Here is a 22,533-nt window from a genome sequence, read left to right on the forward strand (position 1 = left end):
AAAAACTTTTTTTTAATGAACAAGCTAGTTTCCAACATTATTTAGTCTGGGTTAATGAACACCCATTGCTTTGACAAAGCTAGCATAGGCTCCACTGCTGTCCATTGTAGAAATAATGGTTTTCAGAAATCTCTTAAAAATTGTTTTTACATAAAATGGCAAGCAGCTTCTGGGACAAAGATTATTGCCCTAACACAACTGAAACAGTACTGAAAGGTGTATAATCAGCATTAGAGGTGAGCATGAACCAAAAAATGATGGTTTGTTCAGTTCATGGTTCATTGTGGTTCACGAACCATGAACTTTCATGAACTTGCCCGGTTTACGAACCAGTTCGTTTGGTTTGTGAAAACATCACTTCTGGGACAGCAGAAGGTCTGCAAAGAGCCCATTCCCTCCCGTTGCCTAGGAAACTGATTGATCGGCAGCAGGCTGTCTGCAGTGACGAACCAAAATACAAACCAAACGAATTGGGCTAAAACTCATCATAGTTCATAAGAATTGAGCTCCCACAAAGCACCAGTTCACGAACCATGAACCGGCTCAGTTTGTGATGAACTTTGGTTCGTAATTCGGTTCATGCCCACCTCTAATCAGCATATATCCTGTCTGGAAAGTCAAGTTTGGCAAATTCACAGCAAGTAGAATAAACTACACAAATAACCCACATTATAAAACAGTGTTCAGTTAGTTGGTTTAATGTCGAAGTCTGTTTAGTTTTTTAGACTGCTCCAGTGATATTTTTAAATATACTAAGCAGGATCTCTTCATGGCTGAAGCATGCCTACAATAAACTATGTTCAGTGATCTTCAATATATGCTCTTGCTTAAGAATATAATAATAACTTGCAGGACCAAACTAAGGTGCAATAATCTTAGAGTGTCATCTCAGGCAGAGTTACAACCTTCCAAGCCCATTGAAGTCAAAGAGCTTAGGAGTATGTGACTCTACCTAGAAGGGCACTGTAAGTGACCAGCAGACATCAGGTGATCCTTCAGGAAATGGCTCTCATAAGTATTTTATTAAAAAATATATGTGCTAGCAACTGCTATGGAATGTATTTATAGAGTTTGGGGGGTTTTCCTGATACAAAAGTCATCAGTGATTCTTATCCATTCTAGATCTAAATAGCATCTTTCATGCATTTGAAAATCAATTTCACAGACGACCTTTTAATCAAAATGGTCAAAGCCTAGCTTCAAAGAATGACCATCGTAGCTGTGTCTGATTTACTTATAGGCAGGCATTGCTGAAAACGGAGCCAGAAGTTGGATACTATATATTGTTCATTGAAATCTATTTTAGAAACCTGTGGATATCAATGGGTTGATAGAGAAAGAAAGGGGGAGCCACACACAGCAGATTTGCTTTTTCATTATTTAACAAAGCAAGTGTTAATATAGTTAAACAACTTGCATGAAATAGTTTGGAAAATGAGTAAAACACTAAGAATTGACTTTTTTTTCTTTTGCATTAACTAGAGTCTCCGTTCATTAATAATTTGTTTTATTGGAATTTTGTTGCTAGTATACCAGGAGTTTGATCATCTTCTGGAAGAGCAATCACCTATTGAATCGTATGTGGAATGGCTGGATTCCATGGTGGATAGATGTGTTGTAAAGGTCAGTAAAGCAAAGCTAGACCATGGGCAGTGAAGCTTCAAGTATGAAGTTCGTTGTTCAGAGCTTGGTTAATTCCATTTTTAAAAATGGAGTTGAGGACAGTGTGTTAAAACTCATCCTAGATTTGAAGTCTTCTCTCAGAGGAGCTGAGAGGAGGGGGGGGGGTTGATTGAACAGCAACAGTACTGTATCCCGTCCCTGAAGTCCCAATTTCCTTATACCCTGCAAGTGTTCTCACATAAACATAACTTTTACAGCTCTGTGACATTAAAATGAGGATCATTTAATAAAAATCTTATTTATTCAACTGCTGGTTTTGCTAAGAAAAATATAATCTTATAATTAAAAAAGGGAAACATTTTTTAAAAAAATAAATTGCTATGAAACTGCAGTGGCTGCCGCCGGTGTTTTCTGGTGTTTATGCACAGTTTGGCTGGACGGGCAGATGGCAGTGGGGTGCTTTTGACAGCCCTGCCAGAAGTAAACACAGCTGGGCTAGAAGTGGTGCACCATCTGCATAGCGCTGACCTGCCTGTTGCATCTGAAGAAATAGGCTCTAATCCACAAAATTGTATTAGTCTTTAAGGTGCCACAAGGCCCCTGTTTATTTTCGCTGCTGCAGACTCAAATGGCTACTCATCTGGAATTATTATCCTTTCTTTTTTTTACTATTTGTATAATAGTAACAAAATTAATTGAATCTCATTTTCCAATGAAGATGGAAAAGTAGGTTTTTTCTGTGCAGATTTAAGTATGACAGGGATACATCTTTATTACATTTGTTTCTTTTTATTGGCAGGTGGCTGCTAAGAGACAAGGCTCTTTGAAAAAAGTAGCACAGCAGTTTCTCTTGATGTGGTCTTGTTTTGGCACAAGAGTTATTCGCGATATGACTTTGCACAGTGCCCCTAGCTTTGGTACTTACTTTTTATTCTAGATATTTTAGGAGGAAGCATATAGCTCCATAACAGAGGCCATGTTCATAGAAGACAATAAAAATGATGTGGTGGTTTTAAAAAGATCTAGGAAAGGGGTGGTCAAGAGATTAGAGCACTGATGACCATGGCTAAACTGTCACATGGAAGTCCACCATTTGACCTATCATTCAGCTGTACCCTTCAGACATGTCTTGCAGTGTTGCTATCAGGGTGCCCATTGCGTGATAAATATGAAAGCCCCAAATTGTGGAAATTTCCATTTAGCCAGCAAGAAATAGGAGAGAACAAAAATGACAAGATATGTGAATGCGACTACCCAATGTTGCCATTGGTTTCCCTGCCATGTTTACCTAGTATCAGGCTGTGAGAAGAGGCTAAAAGTTAGCATTTGCAGACAGCTATGAGAGGAAGGAGACATATTGCTAGAAATGAGGAATGGGCAATTTCCAATGGCGGGAGCCAGTTGTTATACATCTTGTACCTCAGGAAGGAGAGGAAGCAAGAATTTTTTAGGGAGAAATTAGAGCTATTGACCCTGGGGAAAGAGGAAGGATAGAAGAAAGTTGGGACTTGGTTTATCAACGCCCTACTTACCTTCAGATTGGCCTTCCAAATTTGGGAGACTCGTTTCAAAGCCAGATGAACAATAGATGCTTAATGGCTGTAGGCAAGCCAACAGTGCAGTCCTAATGCCCATTGACTTTGTTATGACCATTGACTTTATTGGATTTAAAGAGTGTTTAGGATTGCACTATAAGTATCTCTCAGTTTCAGTTCACTTTCTGGTAAAAGGAAATTAATAATTAACTAGTTTGGGTCATTAGGAGTGCAAATGACTTTGCGCTTAAAACAATGTAGAAATGTTGAATAATTTAGACACAGTGAGAACATAAGATCAGACTGCAACATACTGTCTATGTGCTGGTTCTGTTCAATGCGTATATGGCTCTAGATTCTCTGTAAAAGGGGTTTTGCAGAAAGAAATGAAAACAGATTTAAGGAGCATCTAGATGCTTTCCATACAGTGTCAGACTTTTGTAGTTTCCATGTTGCTGCTGCAGCTGCCATTATAGCACAGCAGCAACAGAGCTTCCATGTGGCAAGGTTCCCAGCAGATTCTGTGCATCAGTTCCCTGGCAGCAGCCCTGCCCACTCCCTGCACCACTAGCGCATTTTCAGGTTTTTTAAACAACAGCCATTGAAGCAGTAGATGTGTCATTAAAATGTTATAATAACTGTATATCAGGTTCTCTGAATTAAGTCTATAGCCCTTTTCATTGTGGAAATGTAAGTATCATTGCAGTGAAAGTGCCTAGAGACTTGAAGTTGAGCACTGAGAGCATTTTAGAAATGGAAAATAAGCATACCATTAAAATGTTATAACAACTGGCAATTGAAAAATTAGAAAGTCCCCGAGTGGTGGGGGGAAATTGCCACTGTAGGACAGGGGAAATGACTGCTGTGTGGGCAAGACCAGGAAAATCCAAACTTTCTGGCCCACATGGCAGCCAGCCAGGCTATCTTTCCCAAAAGTTCCCAAAAGCTAAGCACATTTGAGAAAGATCAGAGAAAAACTGGGAGAAACCCAGGAGGTGCATAAATGCATCAGAATGCTGTGAGAAAGCGGGAAATAAAACCTGTTTCCGAACACAATTGAACTCGGGATAAATAACCCATGTGGAAAAGGTCGTAGGCAGCAACTGTTTAGAATCTGTTATATTGATATAGTCACTACTTCTAACATTGGATGCAATGGCCCAAAAATCCAAATGGTGTTGCCAAATGAAGCCAGTAAAGAGAATAGGAAGACCAAAAAGGTCGCATTAGTGGTGGAAGCTGACCTTGCATCATCCCGAGATGTTATCCTGGACAGGTGCTGAGAGCCAAACTACACATTACTTATGACATGAGAAGGGTTGGGGGTTCCCTTACATGACTCTGCCCTTTTTGCAGACAGACATGATGTCAGGGTACTAATGTTCCCAAGCCAGCTGGGCAAGCCTCACAGTAGGGCAAATAGGGCCAACTTGTGGCCATTTTGTTTCAGGAAAGTGACAAAGACGGGAACCCCTTCCCCTGTGGTGCACTGCTGAGCCAAATTGAGCCCTGGGGCACTTGGGAATGTTAGTTCCCTACATGTCTGTGATGGACACTCCCTGGGAGACTTTGGGTCAGTCACTTTCCTTCACCCTAACCTACATCACAGGCAGCATGTTGTGAGGATAAAATGGAGGAAGGGAAAAAAGTGTTGAAAGACATTTTGGGTCCCCATTGAGGAGAAAAACAGAGTAGACATCTCTAAAAATAAATAAATAAATGCAATCATATTTCATTGATTTTTTTCTTATATTATTTTATACCAGGCTCTTTTCATCTTATTCACCTGATGTTTGATGATTATGTATTATACCTGTTAGAATCACTTCATTGTCATGAGCGAGCCAATGAGCTGATGAGGGCAATGAAAGGAGAAGGAGGAACAGGTAGGCTTCTTCTGTTGCAACTGTTTTATAATTAACCACAAATATAAACTAGCTTGTCCATTTTATAAATATACATATATAAACACATACCCTAATAGCCCCATTAGCTCTTGAATGGGTATGCAAAGGAGGGAGACTGAGATGAACTAATATTCTTCAGTTGCACGTTCAAAATCTCAGGGCTAAACTAGAGGAAATGATGGAAAATCTAATGCTGGATTATCCCGGTGCTTTTTAGAATGCTAGCGACATTTGCCCCTGATTTAGACTGGGACTGTGTCTATGTTTGTGAGGGGGTAATCTTTCCTTCCCTTTTACCCCCTGCTTGTCCTGCACTCAATATGAATCCATTCACTACCAGTGCTTTACATGATAAAAAGGAGACATCTGGGAACAGAAACATGGAGCTGTGCTAGGGCTGTATCTACACTGCAGGCAAAAATACTCTTCTGCTATAGAAGCAGCAGCAAGAAGCAGGGCAGAAATGGGCAAGAGATTTGAGATGTATGCACATTCTCATTCTGCTCACTGCCACTTTTGTGCCTTCTCCCCCTTTTAATTGTTGCATCTGCACTTTTGGCAATTTACATTAAATGCATTAAATGCAATTTCATTGCTAGAGCCAGGAAATTTCCCTTGTCCCTTTCCTTACCAAGCTGCACTGTAGTCCTTGAGTGGCTACAGGTGGAGTATCCATCTGAACACTCTATTTGCAGCCATCCCACAGTCTGAGGAGGGGTCGTGGCTCAGTGGTAGAGCATTTACATGGCATGCAGAAGGTCCTAGGTTCAATTTCCAACATCTTCATTTAAAGAATCTGGCAGTAGGTGACGTGAGAGACCTCTACCTGAAATTCTGAAAAGCTGCTGTCAGTCTGAGTAGACAATGGACTGACAGTCTGATTCAGTATAGGGCAACTTTATATGGATGCATCTGTATGGTCTGAGAACCAAAACAGATGAGGCGCCTGATATGTGGAAGACACATGTTGGTTTCCCACAAGGTTCCACAGGAAGTTCCACTATTCCCGTGGAACCTTGTGGGGAAATGATGCATGTCCTCCATGTGTCAGGTGTCTCGTCTGTTTTGGCTTTGACCCAGAGAAAATTAGGTTTTTATTTTCTCAGGCATAAAGCAAAAAATTATGGGAAACAAATGAGCCATGCCCAGATTGGGCCCAACATCATCTGGATGCTCTTGTTTACTTTGGGGGCTTCCTGTCATCCATGTGGGAGAAAAATCCCCATATGGAAGTAGCCTCATTTTGCCCAAAAGGAGGGAGTGCAAGTTGGAGATTGTAGGAAGTTGCTGTTTTGCTGTTAATACTATTTAACATTTGTTTAGTTTTGGCACTATGCTAAAGAATAAGAGCCAAAACACACGTTAAGAAAAACCTAGGTTCAGCACGTGTTCTCTTACCTCAAGGTTTGCTGGGATCTGTAGCTTAAAGTTTAGCATTTACAGAGCATTTAGCACTTACAGAGCAGCAAAAAGGGAAAGGGAAATACAGGCGCCTGTATTTTAAGCTTTAAGCTTCCAGGACGCCTTTAAGCTTCCAGGACGCTTACAGATCCTTTAAGCTTCCAGGACTTTAAGCTTCCAGGACCCCTACAGATCTTTAAGCTTCCAGGACGCCTACTTTAAGCTTCCAGGACTCCTACAGATCCCGGCAAACCTTGAGGTAAGAGAACACGTGCTGAACCTAGGTTTTTCCTAACGTGTGTTTTGGCTCTAATATAACCTGTTTTCTGCCCACATATTTTTGAACTTAGATAAGACAAATGTGGCATTTGTCTTGCTTCTGATGACCTCAGTAAGGAGGGGAGGAAATTCTATTGTTATAATTTCCTTCTTCTTGGCTGGCAACTTGCTACTACACAGTAGCATGCTATGTAGCACACTTTCTTTTTTAAAAAAAACACCTTCAGGTGCTACTGTGCTGTGTTTAGGCACTGCATATCACTCCCCTCCCCCTGCTTCATGATTGTGGGTTTTAGATTGGAAATGTCAAGAGCCAGTTAGCCATCACATATATGTGATGCCAAGAGCCAGTTTGGTGTAGTGGTTAAGAGCGTGGGACTTCTAATCTGCAGAACTGGGTTTGATTCCCCACTCTCCTACTTGAAGCCAGCTGGATGACCTTGAGTCAAGTCACAGCTTCCAGGAGCTCTCTCAGGCCTACCCACCTCACAAGGTGTTTTGTTGCAGAGATAATAATAACATACTTTGTAAACCGCTCTGAGTGGGCGTTAAGTTGTCCTGAAGGATGGTATATAAATAGAATGTTGTTGTTGTTGTTATTATTATATGTGTGATGAAATTACTATTAATCCAGATGAATGTATCAAAACAGCAAAAACATCATTATTACAGAATTCTGATCAACATCCATTCTCAAAGCTCCCATAGCCCTAAGGGTCTAACATACCCTTTCTGTAGCAATTGCACACGTATTGGTACTTGCCGGTTCTTTTCAGTGTCCTTATTTGTCTTCCGAAGATGCACATCTGTGTTCACAAACAAGTCCATATAGAAGAACATTCTTTCTGGTTAAAAATTACATCTGATTCTTCATGGGATGAGTAAAATCACTGGATCAGCTCTGGTCCTAAGCAGTGGAGCAAAATGGATAGAGGCCTGCCCTATCCTTGCTTAAGACAACAGTCCTGCTGCACCCTACTAAATATCTATCTAGCCGAGCATCCTGTGTCTCACAATGGTCAGCCCGATGCTTCCAAGAAGATCAGAAGCCAGGCATGACCACAGGAGCCTTGTTTTCCTAAACTTTTCAGATTTGCATAGCAATAACGAGACTGATTATTTTTGTTCCTTTTACATTACTGATACTTCCTCCCATTTCAACAGATGTCAATTTCTAACAGCTGTAAGAGTGTGATTATCTTGTAGTTTAGCTTTCAATTACAATATTAATCCATTTTCACAATAACCACAGTGCTTAATTATGAAAATCTTCTGATATTTTTAATCTCCACCTTGAAATTTTATATTTGCAGTTAAATGATAACTAGGCCAGAAGGATGCCCCTTGATTTACAGATTCCAGAGTCAGTGGTTTGTTTCCATCAGTGTAAGAAGGGCAAAGCACTGCAGGGCAGTTTCTCTTGATGGTTCCTTTGCTTCAAGGCATCTGCAATGCATTTAATGTAAAACAATGGCTAAACAAAAGAAGGCACTAAAATGTCTAAACAGGGGGTTATTGGCTCCAAGGTGGGCTTCTGACTTTTCCTGTGACTGCCATATAAAGACTTCTATCCTCTCATCAGGCGAGGTCAGAGGCCAATTAAATCTAGATTACTTTCAAGTGTGTCTACAAAAACTGCTAGGATTGCCAACTGCAGCCCAAGACAGTCCTTGAGATTTAGGGCAGTGCCTGTGGAGGTGGGAATTTGAGGATGGATTTCACCTAGAATCTTATGATATACCATAGAGTCTGCCTGCTGAAACTGCCATTTTCTATAGGGTAACTGATCTATGTAGTCTGGAGATCAGTTGTAATTCTGAGAGAACTCCTGGCCCCACCTGGAGGTTGGCAGTCCTGATGACAGCTCTACCAGAGTAGAGAGGAAGATCACAATTCCTCTGCCTCAGGTGTTGGGATCCATGGGAGTATTAGTGCCTAAAATGACAGGTGCTGGGGCTCAAACTCAATGCTATCTATTCTGGTGGCCCTGAATCCTAAATGCAAGAAGAATGGCTTTGCTTATGCAGTGATGAGGCACACTGCAAATGCTCAGAGCCTCTTTGCTTCACAAATTCCAGGGGCTGACCTTGGGACAAATTAAAGTCTGCTTGTAGAGTTATCATTTATCATAGCAATGTTTCCCTTTGGAGGGAAGGGGGGAGAAAAGCCAGCATGTTGTTTTAGCATCTGTTTTTCTTCTCTTTGCAGTAGAAGTAAGAGAAGAGATAATACTGACAGAACCTGTTCCTCCAACTCCCTCCCCAGTGCCTTTCTCTCCAGCTAAATCTGCCACCTCAGTGGATATGCCATCAGCACCTTCGCCTGTAAGCAATCAGTCCCCAGAGTATGTTGGCATAGCAACTACAACAGGTTGGTAAGGCTAACGAGGACTGGCTATTTATATACTTTTCAAAGAATAATTGTCAGCTAAACCAGAAAATAGGGTTATGGGTGCTTAGTTTATGGTGATCCAGAAAAGGGATCTTTTGATTGCACTAGTTCAGAACAGCAGTATGCAGGGCAAGGAACAGTATAGAAGAGGAGTGGCAGTTAGGATGGATCATTTGTACCAGATTTGACAACCACCATCCAATCTGAAACAAGAATACAGTGGAGTATATCCTGGAGTTATTGCAGCTGAGGCAATTTTCTCTTGAGTAACCTACATTTTGTTTTGCTGCAATTTAGTCTCTGGATCTAACACAAGTGGTGCCCCTCTCCCCAACTCTGGCAAAAGTTAATAGGCAATGAAGACTGAAATCCTAAGAGCACATTTATGGTAGTAAGCCCCATTCAATAACATGAAAAGTCCTGAGTAACATGTTCATGGACTTAGTGAAATCTAGTTTTAGTGAAAAAGCTGAGCTTATCCAGAAATGCATATGTGTGTCTGAAAGATATTCTGAGAATGTCTGATAATTTTAATTTCCATTGCAAAAATAAATATGCAGTTGGCTTCCATTTCAGATAAAGTCATTCCTGTACTGCTCACAATAAATGGAAATGTATTAAGAATTTTCAAATGTATCAAATGCTACAGACAACTGAAAGTGACTTGTGCAGAGTATCGGCTCCTTTTTTCTGACAATAGTGCTGTGACTTCAGTGGCTGCTGTGACATATAGAATCTGCCTCCCAACCCTTTGGGGCAATCCTGCATGTCCCGGCATAGTGGTATACTTGCACAACGAGGGCATCTTCCTGGCGCGATTTCTGACGTCATCGTGCCTCGAGAGCGGCATCGTGATGCGATGATGTCAGAAATCATGCCAGGAAGACACCCTCGTTCTGCCAGTATAGTGGGACGTTCAGAATTGCCCTCTGTAAAAAACTGCTATGATGGTAGAAGGAAGAAAATACTAATTTTTTTTAGTACATTAATTTAGTACATTTAGTACATTCGACAGTACATTAATTTTTTTTAGTTCTAATATTTATGGTTCATCTTCGTTCTTCTGTGCCTCCACACATGGGGACTGCGCAGGCGCAGGCCAGCCGCCGGAGAATTTTCTAGAGCTTCCATGGCTCCGAAGGGGCCGTTTGTCGCGCGCCTCAGTGACCGTTTTCCCGCCCAAACGGTCACGTGATCCTCCAGCGACCAACGGCCCCTTCCCTCAGTTCTCTTCTTGCCGCCGCTTGGAGAGAACGTGAGCTTCGTTGCTCTGTGCTTTTTTGTGCTTCGTGCTTTATTCTGACTGATTGCTTGGCTTTTGACTTCGGACTTCGTGACCTCGACTATTCTTCGGATCTCGTTTTGGACTTTGTTGTGGACTCGGTAATTTGACTCGGACTGTTTTTGACCTTCCTTTCGCGTGCCCCTGAAGATGGCCTCAAAGGCTCTCTTCAAGCATTGCCTCCAATGCCACACGAAAATGGCCAAGACCGATGGCCATGAACTGTGCCTGTTTTGTTTGGGGGAGACCCATAACGTGTCGGCCTGTAAGATTTGCCAGGGCTTCACCAGCAAGGCCCGGCAGGAGCGCAAGGCCCGACTGAACTCCTCCCTGTGGCAGAAGGTCATGTCCGGAGGCGCTCCGTTGCCCTCCCCCAAGGCCGGCCCTAGCCCCTCTGCCGAACGGCATTCAAGAGCTGGCTCAGTGGCCTCCGCGAGGTCGGGATCGAAACCGCGTCCCCCGAGTACCTCGGCGTCGAGAGCGGCCTCTCCAGCGCAGGGACCGGTGCGGCCGCCCCGTAGCGCGTCATCTACCAGGTCGGATCCGAGACCTACGTCGGAACCGAGGATCCTGGTACCGAGTCCCCGGTCGGAACCGACGTCCGGATCGGTTCCGATGAAGCCTAAGAGGTCGAAGCCGAGGTCCCCTTCGAAGGCGAGGAGCGCGTCGGTTCCGAGGTCTTCTTCGGAACCGGCGAAGAAGAAGAAGAAGACCAAGCATCATCGGTCGCCGCGTCCCGCTCCTCAGGAGGAGGTCATCGTGCTTCCTCACACGCCTTCCCCTCATCTGGGCTTCCCTGAGCCAGAAGGCATCTCCGTGCCGGTGCCGGATCCGATGGCCTTCGAGACGGTACCCGCAGAATTCTCGTCGGGGCCGGAGCCGAGCCCGCACCGTCGGAGCCGACCATCGCCTGCCCTTCGGTCGCCGAGGCTGGAACCGAGCCCGTCTCCTCGTCGGAGCCGTCCGTCACCTGTCCGTCCGTCTCCACCTCCGGTCGGTCGTGAGCGGCATGGTTCCGGGGACAGTGTCCGATCAGTCCGGTCCACTGCGTCCCGGCATCGACAGGCTTCCTACCTCCCCTCGCCATACCGTTGCCAATGGGAGGGGGCACCTGCGGGCTTCTCTGTGTCGGAACCGAGGCCTTCGACATCGAGGTCGGCGTGGGCTCCCCCTCCACTCCGGGCTCAGGAATCCGAGCTCGGTTCCGATGAGGAGGAAGTGGGGAGTTTTGGCTACCAGTCGGAGTCCTGGTCCGAACCATCGCCAGCTGAGGAGCTAGTGCCATCTGCGGACTCGCCATTCGAGGACCTCCGCATCTACGCCGACCAGATGGCAAGGATGGCCAAGGCTCTCGAGATGGATATCTCTTCAGCAGTCCCCCAGACCAAGGACAAGCTCCTCAAGCGTATCTATGGGGATAATCCGGCGTCCGTTGGCTTCCCCATGCTCGAGGGTATTGAGGAGATTGTGGAGAAGGTGTGGCAGGTGCCCTGTGATCAACCTCCAACATCCAAGCGCATCGAGCAGCTTTACAAGATCAAGCAGGGCACCTGGCCGGCGTTGGTGAAGCACCCTCCACCTTCCTCCTTAGTCACGGAGGAATTCAACCCCCGACGGTCGGGTCACTCCTCGGTGCCTGCCGATAAGGAGGGCAAGAAGCTGGATGCCATGGGCAGGCGCCAGTACATTGTCTCTTCACTGGGTCTGAGGATTGCCAACTACCAGACCATCATGGCAGGGTACCAATTGTACCTCTGGGAGAAGTTGGCATCCTACACTCGAGACCTCCCACCTGAGCAGAAGGCTGTCGTCTCCCTGTTGCAGACAGAGGCTGTCCGGCTGTCTAAACAGCAAATGAATGCTGGGAGCCACGCTGCCGACACTGCTGCTCGGGGAATGGCTTCGGCGGTGGTCCTCAGGCGCCACTCTTGGTTGCGGTCGACGGCCCTGTCCCAAGAGGTGCGTTCCAGGGTGGAGAGCATGCCCTTTGAAGGGGACTCGCTGTTCTCCAAGTCCACCGACGAGACCCTGAAGAAGAAAAAGGAGGACAGGCAGACGGCGCGGTCTTTGGGTCTGGCTCCAGCGGACAAGCCCTCCTCCAGGTCACGGTACGCTCCCCGGTCCGGCCCTTACCATTACCAGGGCAGATACCAACAACAGCGGCCGGGCTACCAACAGTATCCTGCCTACCAGCAGCGGCCTTACCCTCCCGCACAACAGCAGGGGAGGCGTCGGCCCTTCAAGCCTCGTCCGGCACAGCAACCGGCCCAGCAGAAAGATCAGCAGGGCGCCGGGAGGCAGTACTGACGGGTCGCGCCAGCCGTATCCCCGAACTTTTCGGACAGACTGAGTCCACTCCTCTCTGAGTGGGAGTCAATAACATCTGACTCATGGGTCTTAACGATTGTTGAACTGGGATACGGGCTGGAGTTTGTTGAGCTGCCTAGATGCAGTTCACCCCTGACAGCTGTCAATAACACTATGGCCGAGCTGGATGCGGAGATCGTGTCGCTCTTGGCCAAGGGTGCTGTGGAAGAATTGCCCTATGAGGACTCTGTAAGAGGTTTCTTCTCTAGGTTCTTCCTGGTCCCTAAGAAGGATGGGGGCTTACGTCCCATCTTAGATCTGAGGGGCCTTAATGCCTTCCTCAAGGTGACCAAATTCAAAATGGTAACGTTGGCGGCTGTGATCGCCTTGCTGAAACAGGGAGATTGGTTTGCGGTTCTTGACTTAAAAGACACATACTTTCACGTGGGCATACGGAAGGAGCACAGGAAATACCTGAGCTTTGTTTACCGGCAAAGGGTTTTCCGGTATAAGGTGCTCCCCTTTGGCCTGTCCACTGCACCACGAGTGTTCACGAAATGTGTGGCCCCTGTGGTTTCCTTCCTGCGGGAAGAAGGCTGTACCATCTTTCCGTACCTCGATGACTGGCTCATCGTGGCTGAGTCGGAGTCTAGGCTGGTGCAGGACATTGGCTTGGTACTTAGCACTTGCCAACGCCTGGGGCTCCTGGTGAACTTGGAGAAATCCAAGCTGGTGCCCAACTGCAAAGTGTCCTACATTGGTGCACTGTTAGACTCTGTGGAGGGTAAGGCTCTGCTTCCCTTGGAGAGGGCTCGGTCCCTAAAGGGTCTGGTGTCCATGTTTAAAAGGAACCGATTCCAGTCTGTGCGCACTATCCAGTGCTTACTAGGGCATATGGCAGCGGCCACCTCTGTGGTGCCTTTCGCTAGGCTGCGTATGCGCCCTCTCCAGAACTGGTTTGTGCGGAGGTACGATGCTCTGCTGCACCCTCCGTCCCTCAAATTCTCTATCCCGAGGGTCATCCTCTCCTCCTTGGACTGGTGGCTGTCTGATGACAACTTGTTTAGAGGGACCCCTTTTGGGTATCAGCACCATGACATCACGGTTACCACTGATGCCTCTCTGTTGGGATGGGGGGCTTACTGTGGTGATGTGTCTGTGCAGGATGTCTGGTCTGAGAGGGAAAAGACCCTCCATATCAATGTGCTTGAACTAAGGGCCATTCGTTTCGCACTTGTGTCTCTTACAGCACTGCTGAGAAATCGTCAGGTGTTGGTGCAGACGGACAACACGACTGCCATGTACTACGTGAATCAGCAGGGGGGCACAGTGTCCATGGCCCTGTGCCGGGAAGCCACACTCACTTGGCAGTGGGCTATCAAGAACGGCGTGTCGCTCCGTGCTATACACGTGGCTGGGTCAGACAATGCCCGGGCAGATGCCCTCAGCAGGGTCCCTTTACTGGACCACGAGTGGGAACTGAACGTAGAGTGCGTTGGGCCGATCTTCCAGATGTGGGGTCATCCAGTGATAGACGTGTTCGCCACTGCGGCGACCACCAAGGCCCACACGTTCTGTTCCAGGGCAGGGAGCGACCCCCTCTCTATTGGGGATGCCTTCCAGTTTACGTGGACGCAGGGCTTGCACTACATGTTTCCTCCGTTCCCCTTGATTCCCAGGGTCCTGTGCAAGATAGAGGAGGACGGGACGGACTGCATCCTAGTGGCCCCCTTCTGGCCACGGCAGGTTTGGTTCCCGAAGCTCCTGCGGATGTCCCAACGGACGTATGTGAGTCTGCCCCCTCGGCAAGACCTTCTCCTAAACGGGAGCCTAGTCCACCACGATCCCAGGAAGCTGCACCTAACGGCTTGGCGGATCGTTCCTCCCCGATAGGCTTTACTGACGAGGTACAGAGGGTCCTCCTGAATGCTCGTCGGCCATCCACTAGGCGCGCTTATGCGGCCAAGTGGCGCAGGTTTGAGCTCTGGGCACTTGCCAGAGGAGTGGTGCCTGACAGCAGTCCCTTGGGGGTTGTGTTCGAGTATTTGTGCCACTTGCGTGGCCTGGGCTTGAAGGTTTCCTCCCTCAAGGTCCACCTGGCAGCGATATCAGCTGCTCACACCCGAGTTGAGGGTGCTACGGTGTTTTCTCACCCACAATCCCGCCAGTTCCTTAAGGGCATGTACAATCTTTACCCACCTGTGTCGGCGCCAGTGCCTCAGTGGTCACTGTCCTTGGTGCTCTCACGTCTCATGTTGCCTCCATTTGAACCAATGGCTACCTGCCCCTTGGATATGCTATCCTACAAGGTGGCGTTCTTGGTGGCCGTCACATCGGCCAGAAGGGTCAGTGAGCTGTCTGCGCTGCGGTCTGACCCTCCCTTTCTTGTGTTTCATCCCAACAAGGTGGTCCTGCGTCCCTGCCTCGGGTTCCTGCCCAAGGTGGTGTCCGCCTTCCACCTCTCGCAGGATATCTCACTGCCTGCATTCTTTCCTCAACCTTCCTCTAAGGGGGAAAAGGCCCTTCATTCCCTAGACTTGAAGAGGGCCCTAGCCTATTACCTTGGATAGGACAAAGGAATTCCGCACCTGTCCTCACCTGTTTGTATGTTTTGGGGCCAAGGACAAGGGTAACAGGGCTTCCTCACAGACCCTGTCTAGGTGGATTGTGACGGCCATTAGCAAGGCCTATTCCCTGGCAGGGGTGGCTTGCCCGCTTCATGTCAGAGCCCACTCCACGCGGTCCCAAGCATCCTCTTCGGCACTCCTCAGGGGGGTGCCCCTGGTTAACATTTGTAAAGCAGCCACATGGTCCTCTGCAGACACCTTTGTCAGGCATTACGCCGTTGATGTCAATGCGGAGCAGGATGTATCTGTGGCCAAGGCTGTCTTACACTCCCTTTTTTCCTGAGGGAGTTTTGGAATGACTTTCTTGGCGTACCTGCTGGGTACCCTTGAGTGAAAGTGTGTATATATGTACCTTGGGGTGTATATATATGTAAATATTGAGTATTTTTTTTTAAAAAAAAATTTTTTTATTGGGTTAGAACATTAATATTTTTACATTACATTACATTCAATTTTCCCCTAATTTTTCGTTTCTAACCCCCTCCCTTTCCCCCCCTTTTGTTGACTTCCAACAGCTTTCCCACCCTCTGTCCCTTTTCCCTTACTTCTATTAATTTCCTCTGTCTAAAACAAATATATATTCTCCATTATATTAAGCAGTACATCTTTAACTCTTTTACTTACTATACATCCAAACTATACTTCTTTAGATAAACAATTTATCCCATTTTCCAGTTTTGAATATTTCTATATGTCATAAACCATAAAAATTTCCCACATTTAAATCAAACAATTTGATTTGTTCTCTATATATTAATCATTTCTTCTTTTTATAGTATTTCTATATAACTCATCACATAGTCAGTCGTTTTAACTCTTCTATACATTCAGTTTGGTGCATATAAGTCTTATCAAGTAAAAAAAAAATATTGTTAATTACTCAATCCTCATGTTTAAACCGTTAATTATTCTCTATCAATATTCTATCAATTAACCTTTACATATCTATATATATCTCAATCAATTAATTAATCTAACTGCTTATAAATTCACATTTCTCTTCCTCCCCCGGTAGAGTCACCCCTCTCTTTTATACTTTTATTGTACTTCAGTAGTTCTCAAACTGCCACAGTTTTCCTCCCACCTCCCACTTCTTCTCCAGATATTGTTTCAGCTTCTCCCAGTCTGTGTTAAACTGCCCTGAGTCCAGATCTCTCAATTTTCTTGTCATCTTGTCCATTTCAGCCATATACAGCAATTTGTAGATCCAATCTTCAATAGTTGGCACTTCTTGTACTTTCCATTTCTGCGCATACAAAAGTCTAGCTGCTGCAGTCATATAAAATATCAACGTCCTATGATGGGCTGGGATTCCCTCCATTCCCAAGTTTAGCAGCAGGAGTTCTGGGTTCTTATTTATTTGAAACTGTAAAATTTCACTCATTTCTCTTATTATTTCCCCCCAGAACTGCCTAGCTACCTCACACGACCACCACATATGATAGAGGGAGCCCTCATGCTTCCTACATTTCCAGCATTTATTAGAAGTGTTCAAGTTCCCTAGCGCAATCTTCTTTGGTGTCATGTACCAACGATAGATCATTTTGAAAATGTTCTCTTTAATATTAATACATGTCGTTGTCTTCATTGTGTAAATATTGAGTATTTATGTGTCCTTACACAGTTTTTTACATAGATGTATATATGCATATCTATTTATTGTTGTTCTTGTTTGTTCAATAAAATTGTGTTGGACTTCACCCCCGCCTTCCTTATTGTGTGAAGCTTGGTACACTCCCATGTGTGGAGGCACAGAAGAACGAAGATGAAAACAGGGTTAACATACCTGTAACTTATGTTCATCGAGTTCTTCTTTGCTGACACACAACCCTCCCTCCTACCCCGCTGTGAACTCCAATGCACAATACTGTGATGGCTGTAACGGAAATTGGTGTTTTTAAGGTGTTATGGCTGTAGTGTGTTGGTCAAGCGGCGGCAAGGGAGAACTGAGGGAAGGGGCCGTTGGTCGCTGGAGGATCACGTGACCGTTTGGGCGGGAAAACGGTCGCTGAGGCGCGCGACAAACGGCCCCTTCGGAGCCATGGAAGCTCTAGAAAATTCTCCGGCGGCTGGCCTGCGCCTGCGCAGTCCCCATGTGTGTCAGCACAGAAGAACTCGATGAACATAAGTTACAGGTATGTTAACCCTGTTTTTTTAATGCTGTAACCACTTCAGACCTTGTTTGAGGGAGTGGAGGTATAAAAATCAAACAAATAAATAAGTGCAAGGAGGTGTCATTAGAGGCCAAGAGTAAGATAATTCATACCATGGTATTCCTCGTTACTATGTATGGATGTAAAAGTTGGACAGTGAAGAAAGCTGACAGGAAGAAAATTGATTCATTTGAAATGTGGTACTGGAGAAGAGCTTTACAGATACTGTGGACTACCAAAAAGACAAACAAGTGGGTTCTAGATTAAATCAAGCCTGAATTCTCCATAGAAGCTAAAATGACTACAACTGAAGCTATCATACTTTGTCACATCATGAGAAGACAAGACTCACTAGAAAAGACAATAATACTAAGAAAAATTGAAGGCAGTAGAAAAATAGAAATACCCAACATGAGAGGGATATTCCTTTATTTACTCAATAAAAGGAGCCACAGCATTCAATCTGCAAGACTTGAGCAAGGCTAATGATAGGCCATTGATTCATAGGGTCACATAAGTCAGAAGTGACTTGATGGCATATAACACACATGATGGTAGAAAGTGTATCTGTTGAATTTCTGCTTGGTATTAAATTAAATTTGTTGATTTAAAAATGCACTTTTCAATTTACTTAAGCATGCAAGGTGGCTTGCATAAATCTAAAAGATCCATACAGAAATCTAGCTGGTATGCAGTTCTAATGTTGAGTGGAAATTATTAATTATAGGAAGAAGTATCTGCTTCCAGACAATCAAGAGCAGTTGTACAAGAATTTCAGTTTATGCAGGATGTAAACCACAATGGGGATGATGTTAAGAAAAACAAATCAGTCTAATCACTCAAAAGAGTTCCATGGCTCATTGGCACACAAGAAACACGGCAATATTTGTGATCTGAGAACATGTTCTGTTTTCCATAAAACATTAGGGTCTACAAAAGGGTTGCCAGCCCTGGGTTAGGAAATTCCTGGAGATCTGGGGATAGAGCCTGGTGAGGACAGTGTTTGGGGAGGGGTCTCAGCAGGGTATAATGCTATAGATTACTTGGAAATAGATGTGGGAATAACTGTGTTCTAAACATAAATATAGTTGAGTTGTTAGTGCCAGATTGACTTCCATCTCCAGTTTACATGTGCTTTAGTTTTAGGGTTGCCAGATCCAGGCTGGGAAATTCCTGGAGATTTGGGGGGGGGGTGGAGCCTGGAAAGTGCAGTGTTTGGAGAGGGGAGGGGCCTCAGAATGGTATAATGCCATAGAGTCCACCCTCCAAAGCAGCCATTTTCTCCAGGGGAACTGATCTCTGTCACCTGGAGATCAGTTGTAATTCCGGGAGATCTCCAGCTACCACCTGGAGGCTGGCAACCCTATTTAGTTTTCACAAGTGCATAGTTTATTTTTAGCCTGTTTTTCTCACTGAGACTCAAGGTAGATTACAGAGTACAGAATGAGGGGGGAGAAATGTAATTATACAGTATAGAATGTCAGAGTAACAATTCATTAGGACTAGGAAAACTAGGAATGGCCCTGACATTTCAGTTCTGAAGTCCTGAGAATGAGACCCATAACTTGAGTCCAAGGGCCAAAGCCTGAGAACTGGCAATTGTCAGGATTGCTCTTCAAGTACTGATTTGGTTTTGCACTATAAATACTAAAATCATCAATTTAATGGCTAGAACAAACAATCATAGTTCTGAAGCTCAAAAAGAAATATTTTGGTTTGAATGAAGTTAGAATCATGTGGTCTACTTTACATCCCTCTCATCTGATGTGCTTAAGCTCTTTTTTAAAAAGTTCTTTAAAAACTAACTGGGTGGTACTCTCAAGGAAGGCAAATAAGGCATAATACTACTTTCCATTTACAACAAGGAGAGAAAAGTAGAAGGAACTTAATTAATGTATTTATTTTAAAAAATCTTCCTCTTCAGGAACCTGCTTGAGGTGGCTTACACAATAAACATATCAAAAAACACTAAAAGATATTCATTAAAGTCCAGCATTAAAAACCTAGCCTAGGATACAAACATAGACCATAAAAACAGACCAGTGATAGCAGTGAGTTTCCAGACTGAAACAGTATTAAAATATTAACCATTAAAACCTGGTGCCTAAAAGAGAACGAGGTAGGTGCCAGGTGAACCTCGAGGGGAAGGGTATTCCATAAGTGAGGTGTCACTACTGAAAAAGCCCTGTCTCTGTTTCCCACCTGCCTCATCTCTGCAGCTGGGGACACAGAGCCAAACTACAAGTGACGCCTTACACAGGTTGGACACTTGGCAGCTTCCCTCAAGTTTTGATGGGAAATGTAGGCGCCCTGGTTTTACAGCTTGGCTCTCCATTACAGCTGCAAGACCAGGATGCCTACATTTCCCATCAAAACTTGAGGGAAGCCAACTAGTGTCCAACCTGTGTAAGATGTCACTTGTAGTTTGGCTCACAGAGAGCAGGGCTCTTGTGAGGCAGATCTTAACTATATGGGAGGAAGCAGTCTTTCAAGAACCTTGTCCCCAAGCAAAAACAAATGGGCAGCCAGTGCAGATCTTTTAGCACTAAGTGATACAATACCTGTATTCCACCCCCGCTCCATTTTGGATGAGTTCAAGTTTCTGGACTGTTTTCTTCTTTGAAGCCATCACTCTGCCTTAGTGTGGAGATAAAAGGCCACAACAAAGCAAAGGTGGCAACTAGGGTTGCCAGCTCCAAGTTGGATAATTCCTGGAGATCTGGGGGGTGAAACCCAGAGAAAGTGGGTTTTGGGGAGGGAAAGGATCTTGGCATGGCATAATTCCATAGAGTTCACCCCCCCCAAAAGTAGCCATTTTCTCCAGATGAACTGATCTCTGTGGCCTGGAGACCAGTTGTAATTCCAGGAGATATGCAGCCACTACCTGGAGGCTGGCAACCCTAGTGGCAACATTTGAAAGAAGAAAAACTATTTGGAAGGAAACAATACATAGCCAAGAAACATGTCTTGATTTATTGAATCCTGTTTCGGCTGATAAAAACTGTTTTCTGAGCAGAAGACTCTTAAAATTTTATTGGCTAGGATTGACCAAAGACTCACTGTACAAGTAGCTAAATTTCTGTCCTCTGTTTTGAAAATATGGGCTGCGATAATGTCTTGTGTATAATTTTCGCAGATGACCTCTAACTCTTCCATTGTCTTTTTTTTTTTTTTTTGAAAAATTTTTATTGGGTTAGAATCCATTATTTCCACATTTACATTCAATTTTCCCCAATTTTTTCATCTCTAACCCCCTCCCTTTCCCCCCCCCCTTTTTGTTGACTTCCAACAGCTTTCCAACCCTTTGTCCCCTTTCCCTTACTTTTATTAGCTTCCTCTATCTAAAACAAATATATATTCTCCATTATTCTAAGCAGTACATCCTTAACTATTTTTAACATTATATGCCCAAACTGTAAGCCTTTGTTTCCATCTTAGATAAACAATTTATCCCAATTTTTCAATTTCAGGTATTTCTATATATCATAAACCATATAGATCATACATTTGTTTATATCAAACAATTTGACTTATTCTCTATATATATTACTCATTCTATCTTTTTATAATAGTTCTATATATCTCTCCTCACGTAGTCAATCAATTTGACCCATCTATATCTTCAGACATTCAGTTTGGTACAAAACTTGTCAGAAAAAAAAGAAAATATTGTTAGTTAATCGCTCCTTATATTTAGTCCTTATAATTAATTATTTTCTCTATGTTCTGTTTGTTAACCTATATATATCTATATATATGTCAATCTATTAATCTGACTGCTTATTAATTCACATTTATCTCTTCTCCCCCCGGTAAAGTCTCCCCCCTCTACTTCAATACTTCAGTAGTTCTCAAACTGCCACAGTTTTCCTCCCACCTCCCATTTCTTCTCCAGGTATTGTTTCAGCTTCTCCCAGTCTGTGTTGAACTGCCCTGAGTCCAGATCTCTCAATTTTCTTGTCATCTTGTCCATTTCAGCCATATACAGCAATTTGTAAGTCCAATCTTTAATAGTTGGCACTTCTTGTACTTTCCATTTTTGCGCATACAAAAGTCTAGCTGCTGCTGTCATATAAAATATCAACGTCCTGTGTTGGGCTGGAATTCCCTCCATTCCCAAGTTCAGTAGCAGGAGTTCTGGGTTCTTATTAATTTGAAATTGTAAAATTTCACTCATTTCTCTTATTATTTCCCCCCAGTACTGCCTGGCTACCTCACACGACCACCACATATGATAGAGGGAGCCCTCATGCTTCTTACATTTCCAGCATTTATTAGAAGTATTCAAATTCCCTAGCGCAATCTTCTTTGGTGTCATGTACCAACGATAGATCATTTTATAAATGTTCTCTTTGATATTAATACATGTCGTTGTCTTCATTGTAGTTTTCCACAAGTATTCCCATGCCTCCATTGTTATTTCTTTATTAAAGTTTATAGCCCATTTCACCATTTGTGTTTTAACTATCTCATCCTCGGTATACCACTTCAACAGTACTTGGTATACCTTGGATATTCTTTTCTTGTCTTCTTTAAAAAGGGTCTGCTCTAGTTCCGAATTCTCTATTCGTATACCTCCCTTTACAGAGTCCGAATTATATAAGTCTCTGATCTGTCTATACTGGAACCAATCGTAGTTAGGTGATAGTTCCTCTTGTGTCTTTATTCTAAGTTTGGATGCTTCAGTTTTAGTTATTTCTTTATACGTTAAACATTGTTGTTCATTATCAACAGCTCTCGGGTCTATCACCTCATATGGAACCACCCACAAAGGGGTTCCTTCTTGTAGATAAATTCTGTACTTCTTCCAGATTATGTATAGACTTCTCCGAACAAAGTGATGCAGGAACATCGAGTTGACCTTTACTTTGTCATGCCATAAATATGCGTGCCATCCAAATATTTTTTTATATCCCTCTAGGGCTAATAGTTTCTTGTTCTTTAATGTCATCCATTCTTTCAACCAAACTAGGCAGATTGCATCATGATAAAGTCTCAGATTGGGCAGTTGCATTCCGCCTCTTTCCT

At 44.3% G+C, this 22,533-nt stretch overlaps 1 protein-coding gene across 1 annotated transcript in view; it reads left to right on the top strand.

Annotated features, from left to right (window-relative positions):
* Positions 1-22,533, top strand: part of RFX4 (regulatory factor X4) — a 73,250-nt gene that overhangs the window by 37,996 nt on the left and 12,721 nt on the right. Inside the window, exons 11-14 of the mRNA XM_054988943.1 lie at positions 1,529-1,623; positions 2,423-2,540; positions 4,925-5,044; positions 8,954-9,115. Coding sequence (XP_054844918.1) covers positions 1,529-1,623; positions 2,423-2,540; positions 4,925-5,044; positions 8,954-9,115 — 495 coding nt within the window. The remainder of the gene's footprint in view (positions 1-1,528; positions 1,624-2,422; positions 2,541-4,924; positions 5,045-8,953; positions 9,116-22,533) is intronic.

The sequence above is a fragment of the Eublepharis macularius genome, chromosome 9 (assembly GCF_028583425.1).
Source record: "Eublepharis macularius isolate TG4126 chromosome 9, MPM_Emac_v1.0, whole genome shotgun sequence".
In the NCBI taxonomy this organism is placed as follows: domain Eukaryota; kingdom Metazoa; phylum Chordata; class Lepidosauria; order Squamata; family Eublepharidae; genus Eublepharis; species Eublepharis macularius.